The sequence below is a fragment of the Montipora foliosa genome, chromosome 6 (genome assembly GCF_036669935.1).
Source record: "Montipora foliosa isolate CH-2021 chromosome 6, ASM3666993v2, whole genome shotgun sequence".
NCBI lineage: Eukaryota > Metazoa > Cnidaria > Anthozoa > Scleractinia > Acroporidae > Montipora > Montipora foliosa.
The window spans coordinates 42951389-42958888 of record NC_090874.1 but is presented as its reverse complement, the minus strand read 5'-3'; the positions used below and the strand labels follow the sequence as shown (position 1 = coordinate 42958888).

The 7500-nt window shown below is 39.1% G+C and overlaps 1 protein-coding gene across 1 annotated transcript in view; it reads right to left on the bottom strand.

The window, feature by feature from the left end:
• LOC138007428 (dual specificity mitogen-activated protein kinase kinase 5-like) overlaps positions 1–7500 on the bottom strand; it is a 114485-nt gene that overhangs the window by 19683 nt on the left and 87302 nt on the right. Inside the window, exons 9-14 of the mRNA XM_068854325.1 lie at positions 6621–6660; positions 4377–4445; positions 3037–3089; positions 2892–2920; positions 1510–1571; positions 325–373 (exon numbers count right to left, since the gene is read on the bottom strand). Of these exons, the coding sequence (XP_068710426.1) occupies positions 325–373; positions 1510–1571; positions 2892–2920; positions 3037–3089; positions 4377–4445; positions 6621–6660 (302 nt within the window). The remainder of the gene's footprint in view (positions 1–324; positions 374–1509; positions 1572–2891; positions 2921–3036; positions 3090–4376; positions 4446–6620; positions 6661–7500) is intronic.

The following is a 7500-nucleotide window of genomic DNA, read 5'->3' as shown; positions in this document are numbered from 1 at the left end:
TGGAAAATTGGAATGCCAAGGATTTGATTTCCAGAAGGGATTTTCTGTTCCTAAAATATCAGCAAATGGATTTTGAGTTTAAAGTGACCATTCCCACTGTTGAGACTTTTAAAAGAGAACACCTGGTCACTGGCAGTGGTCAGTCGAAAAAAGACGGTGAAGATGGAACTTCACGTAGTTGATGCGCCGCTTCTTTAATTGGAAAAATTATATCATGTTTCCAGAACTAAATCTTCTTTTGAAGTTACAGAAAATCAGGCTGCATGAAACGATAATTCAAGCAGAATTCCTTGAACTCTTCAGATCTTTTTATCCTGCTCTTACCTCTATGCATAATTTTTAGCTCCCACAAATAGAGAAGTCCTTTGACCACCTAAATTAGAATATACACGATGTAAGGAAAACAAGTTCATGATTGCAGGCTCTTCCGTTGAAAATGGCGCCCAATTGAAATTTTGGGGCTTGGTCATTAGTTTCGAAACTAGTAACCAAGCCCACTGATATATTTCGAACGCACGCCATTTCAACAGAAGAGCCGCTGCTTGTAGGCTAGGCTCGCCAGGAGCCCATCCTGGAGCATGCAACTTCCATACAGCGTCTGTGAAACGGAGTTTTCACAAGTAGGTTTATTTTTAGACTAGCCCTTCCCGCGAATTAGGTCAAAAAACAAAGTCAGTTACGGTTCGGTGACTTTATGACGTCAGCTTAATTTCTTGTAATTGGTCATCGGGCTCCTGTGGGAGTCTCATTAGCGGGAAATTCAATCTAAAAATAACCTTACTTGTGAAAACGCCGTTGCACAAGTATAGTTAAGTTGCACGCTCCGGGTGATGGGCTCCTGGCTCGCTCAACATCACGCTCACACAACGAACTGATAACTCAATAGAGGCCATGAATCAGAGAAGAGTGATGGCACCGAAGTAGCTTTCCTATGCTATGCATTCAGTCTCTTTAATCCAAGTCAGAGTTTCCGTTTGGCTAGCCAGCCAATCGCATTCTACCTTACGATCCAAGGGAGGGACTCCTGAATTTAAGTTGTGACTGACATTGCAGGATTCATTCATGTAAATCCCTTGTGTCAAGGATTTTTGCTGGCTTGATTACGACGACTTCCCCACCAAGTAATTGCGAGTCTTAGTTTAAGTCGCATAAATTAAATTAAAAGCAATGAAGATATGAATCACAACCAAAAGACAAGGGAAAACCAAAGAAGAAAAACCAGTTGGAGAAAACGATAACTCCTCTCGCTAGCAATTTCTTTTTCTCCTAAACCTTCTTCCTTAAAATGGCGGTCACACACTTCGCAAAGAATAATACTGATCAAACGTTCGCTACTGAAGACTGCAGACATGTTATCCTACAATTCACTCGTACTGAAAGTCCAACAGCTGGTCAAGTTTTCCTTGATGTTAACTTTTACTGCGACTTCACAGCTTGAAACCAATAGAAATGGTTGAATCAATATCCGCTGCGATGTTCTACAGATGAAAGCCTGTGAAGTTAACTTACTGAAACTGCAATTCTTCCTAACACAGGTTCTGGTATGCTGCCATAGACGTCAAGGGAACCACCTACAGTTTTGATAGCAACGAATTAATTTCGAAACTACATCTCCACCGTCAACTGTTTTAACTGCTTACTTAAAACGACTCCAATCCTTTCGATTTTATGCCAATAACTATGCCCGTTCTTAAGATCACAACATTACAACGGCCAGGTTCGCGAAGTAAAACAAAGAGGTAGAGGACTGAGAGGATCAAACTTTTGGGGATTGGTGACTATCGTCAAACTCGTTTAATACAGAGTATTCTAGCCTATTCAAGGCTCCCAGATAGTCGGGAAAACGAAAACAACTGCGTATGAAAAACAAAGCCCCCACCCGTTTTTCATGCGCAGCTGTTTTCGTTTTCTCACTATCTAAGAGCCAGGAACAGGCTAAGAGTATTCTGATTCCTAGTGTAAGTTTACACAACAGAACGTTCGGTTTACTAACAGTTTACAAGAGGCTATGACTCCAGGACAACTGGATACCTAACAAAAACATTTCAAAATCATCTCCTTGAAACCACCCATATGTCTATAAGGGACAACTTGCTAATTAATTGTCGAGACAAGTGCAAGGACCACTTCTAGTATCTTTCGTCTATAACCTGAACTTCAAATAGAGCGGTTTTCAAATGAGTGTCGTACAACCAAAACCAAAGTAATTTCTTTAGCCAATCAAAAAGGACGGAGACAAGCCAGTAAACCAATCAAAACTCGATATAATTACACGTAGCCGACACAAAGCGCGGGAAAATGTGCACACGCGAGCCACGATTGGTTTTTGTTCCACTTCTGATTGGTTGAAAAACTGGCTTGAGAACTTTGAGCCAATCACTGAGTGAAGTAATGCAAAACCAAAGTAATTCACTAATTACTTTCGACACTCAATTGAAAACCGCTTTATGTACAATTACTGATTTGAACAACATTTTGGACAAGAGCACAAAAAGTTGACATTTCAAAGGAAGTTAGTGCGCGTTGAGTTTATACATATCTATAGCGCCATATTAGCGCAGAGGACTAGCAAATAACATAATTCAAGTGTGTATATACCTTGAACAATGCAAAAAAAATTTCAGTCGTTTTGAGAACTGAACAAAAGAACTCAGGCTGGTTTCTAGTTAAATTATCATGTTTTGTGTGTCAATACAAAAACGAATCTGGCATCAAAACATCCTGGGTTGGTCATGGATGCGAAAACGTTTGCTCTACAGTAAAGGTGGTCTGCAACGACAATTGAATCTGTGATGTGCCAACAAAAAAACCACGCAAATTCCCGTTTACAGTTAGTTATGATCAGATCATTACACAACAAATTCATGAAAATAGAAGAAAACGATCATTACCATCCATATATTCTGTACAAATTGAAATCCTGGTGAAAAAATAACAGAGAAATCAACAAGCGTGGACACACTTAAGCATATTTCGCTTCTTGTGGAAGTAGTGATGGTTGATTTCGTACAGACACTAAAGTTGACAACTACATACCTATTTTCCACCAAAAATGCTCCATAAAATTCAATTATAAAAGTTGAAGAACACTAAAACATCAAAAAGCGACAACATATCAGTAAATAAGGCAAACGGAAGATACGTAAATCGTAATTTTCTGTCCGTGGCTTACAGACAAAGATTTTATAGAAGAGGGAGACAACACAAGCAAGATTATTGTATACAAAAACAAGAGAAAGATGATCAGTCTGAAAAGAACGTGGGCAAGAAATGCTACAATACTCGTCAAAAATCTTGAAACACTTGTGTCTGTTTCCCCTTCCCCAATGTTGATTTGGGTATCACAGTGGTCTCAGTGCTTCAAAACACGCGTGGCTCAACATTGGGGAGGGAGAAGGCACATTTCAGGGGGGGAAACAGTGTGAAGTAGAAATCGCAGGATTTTTCCAGATAATTCGAGAGAAACGGTGTCTGTTTCAACGATTTGTGACGAGTATTGTAGTTCATCTTTGACTGTCACCCACAAGAAGTGTCTGGAGTGTTCTAAAATAGAGGTGGATGGCTTCCTGGAATAATAATAGTAGTAGTAATATAAACTTATTGTCAGACAATAATGTTTAATGCTTGTGGGGTCGTGCACAAATGAAATCATATCAAATCATACTGGTTTTCGAGGAGAGGGGAAAACCGGAGTACCCGGAGAAAAACCTCTCGAAGCAGAGTAGAGAACCAACAAACTCAACCCACATATGATGCCGGATCTGGGAATCGAACCAGGGCCACAATGGTGGGAGGCGAGTACTCTCACCACTGCGCTATCCGTAGAAACACTAGTCAGTACAAACCCAAAACCGACATAAGCTAGTATACACGACACGACGGTGCACGAGGAATGATTTTATAAAAATGTTCTATTTGGTAAACTGGATTAAAGAAGAGATTAAAATGAAGAGATAGATGAACTGTCTGTTTGCATCTGCTAAACATACATATGAAGTATATAGGCTTTACCTAGACGGATCTTTAAGTCTCTAGTATGAATTCGATCGTTTTCCAGAAACGTTACTTTCAGCGAGTACTACTCTTTTCATGAAAGACGAAATCTCTAAAATGTTCTGTATCTAAAGAGCGTAAGATAAAATGGTTATCCAACTGCATGCCTGTGTCAAGGTTAATTCACTACTTGCACAATTCCCATAATACACCTCTTTTATTCTCCAAACATCTGCATAGGCATGCATTGTTTTCATGTCCCAGGAGAAATTGCAAACAATGGTTATGCAAAAGTTTTGGAGGTGTATTATTGGATTGCGCAAGTAGTGAATAGACAAAACTTCTATTAAGGTAAAGGCAAACAGAGAGCGAACACCACATACCTGAAATAATATTTCTAATTCTGAGATAATCTGCTTCTGTACAGCGGGAGTGACATCTAAAGGGATAACCTATTAACAATAATGAAAAAAAAAAAAGTACTTCAGGGTTTTCAACAAGACAGCCGGCGAATGGAGATATTGGCCGGGGATGATTTTAGTGAGCGCGAGCAAACCAGCGTCATTTTGGCGGGAAAAACGTGATACCGTCCTCATTTTAGTACGAGGTTTTGCAAAAATGTCGTCGTGTAAAAACAAGTCACCAACACGTTAGCAGTTTTGGCATTTTCGATCAGAAAAAGGCTCAGTTATCAGAAATAAGAATAACTAAGCAATCTATGCTGCTAACAAAGAGTAAGATTAATCGTCAGGGTTATAAATCTTCTCAGTGTTTTCGCTAAAAACCGGCAATCAAATCTCGTACTCGTTCTCGTCTTCGTCCTAGAATCCAAAGCTCTCTATTGCTAAATGTCTTTCCTCCAGTAAAGATGACTAGGTTAAAAATCTGGGAGACACTACTGTCCTGGCACGCGAAATGTTCATTTCCGGTTGCCGTCCGCGGCTCAAAAACGTCGCGTGCTTAAACTCCCTATTATTGGACATCACTGTAACACTACACTTAACTACTACCCGCAAACACATGGTACGGCCATAGGCACAAAATGGCAGTTGCCTTCATGAGTAAGGTAGAAACGGAGATCTTCAGCCAAAGCGAATTTAAAGGAGGTACGTCACAGTCTTGGATTTTGAAAAGTTTAGCCTCAACTTATCAAAGAGATCGTTTGTAATCCGTTTTAATCTTCTGCATCCTTCACTATCCTGGTCATGCTTGCATTTATTCTTGTCTCTTTGGTTCTTATCTTCACTAACAAATTGTTATTTCACTATTTCCCCATAACTTAAATAAAATTTTTATGTCTCTTTTTGAACCCAAAATATCGTGACCGAGCTCCTTTAAACCGCTCGTTTGGAAACGCTACATAGACGACATAATCTCGACTAGTCGACATAAATCGGCTATAAACAGAGACAAAATAACGCAGTTCATTCAACAAGAAAATGAACATCACCCTCGATCAAATTTAGGTCTGAAGTTTCCGAAACGGAAACAACACTCCTGGATACCAGCATCTACAGAGGCAAAAGATTCGAAAAAGACGCAGTCGTTGATGTGCGCACTCATTTTAAGCCTGCTGAGACGTTCCAATCTACACATTTCAGTTTGTCTCACCCACCGGGAGTTTTAATAAAAAGGCGTCATCAAAGGATAGGCTCTAACACTTCTCTGAATAAACTTTTCCAAATAAATGTTTGAAGAGAACGTTAAAAACTTCAAATCGAATTTGCTAGAGAGAGGCTACTCAGAAAATCTTATAAACACGACTCTCTCAAAGGTTAATTTTGAAGATATTAAGAGAGCAAGCCCTCCTACGAAAACAAAGGGAAAACAAAAGAATCTTCCCTTTTGTCACGCAATTACATCCATCGATGCCAAAGCTAAAACAATCCTGAAAAAACTGGCATTTAAAAATAAAACAGCGACCATTGCAGAGCGAAATCTACAAAGATCCACCGTACATATCGCACAGGAGAAGTCGATCGCTCAAAGACATACTCGAAAGAGCCAAGCCATATGAAAAAGGCTAACACACAGGCTTAAGCTTGGGAGTTGTGCAGGTCTGTCAACCCCGACGGTGGCCTCATTTTAGATCACGTGATTGGCATCTTTTCAAAGCAATTTCAAGAGCATCGTTTATTGAACTTTGCATATGAAGGAAGAGATAATTTAAATTTTCTTTCAACTCGTTTTCACAAAAAAAAAGACTTTCATATGATCTATAATAAGTTAAATGGCTTGTACGGGTTACTTGCTGAAGATCATCTTCTTAGCTGTAGTGGAGGAATTGAAAAATAAAGAGGGGGTGATTAACGTCTACCTAAAAGATGTCAACTCAACAACACCGCAAGTCAAACTTCAACACTACAATCAACGCTCACAGTTTAATACACAAGTTTCATACATTATTCAACATCCTCTGACTTCTCAAGGAAAATGGAACTAGCAATTGACCAGTTCCCAGACGACTCTATAGAGATGTTCAAGACAGGAATTTTTAGGATTCTTTGGTAATACTTAAGTTTTTCCCTTATGACGACGAACTTTCACTTATGAAAACGAATTAAACTAACCAAAAAAAAAGGAAACCAAATAGGTAGATCAAAGGCAACAAATACTGAGAACCTTACCTTAACTGCAATAATTTTATTAGTCTTCGTATGCAATGCCCTAAGGACAACATGAAGGATAGTATTGGTGCAATACTAATTCTTAATCTAAAAGTGGTACTACATAATATGAAAAAAAACCTTTTTTCCTTTGGATTTCAAAACTATGTTAACTAAACACTCAGCGACCCTAGTTTTCAGCCCTATTTCAAAAAGACACTTCAATATTTTAACTGGATTTTTCTATTTAATGAACCGCCATTACTAACTTTAAAATCTTGAGAGAGCTGGACCAAGGAAAAAATGACGTCAAATACTCACTAGTTTAGGAATGCAATGCGTTTGTACGCGACTGAGTTACAATGCAGCACGGGAGCTTCGGGCTTTCAGATTTTTAAACTTGTGTTTTACATACAATATAATAAACTACGTTTACACGCTGAAATTTTAAGCTATTGAGTGAATGTTATCACTTTTCCCTAGATCCAACCCTCTGAGGTCCAGTCGGTGAGTTTTGGACGTGAGTAAAGGCGGACGTGAAATCCAAAACTTACGCTCACGGTAAACAGCCTTCAGTTAAAAATCAAAGCTCCAATTTTGACAGGCAGGTGTTAAGCAAACACACTTTCAAAATCTGAAGGAAAAAAGGAAGTGATTCTTTTACCATAGTACAATGCTTAGTACAATGCTTGTACAATGCATAGCACAAGGCGTTTTCTAGAATCGTTACATTCATTCCTAGACGAGAACTCTGTTAATGAGAGAGCACCCTTCCCTAGGGTTTACGCATCACTGGTTTCCTGCCTTAGGAGCAATGAACAATGACGTCTTTTGTTATATATTTGCATTCAGTGACTTGCAGAGTACATGTACATTCCTCTGAAAAAGGCCGCAGAAGTCG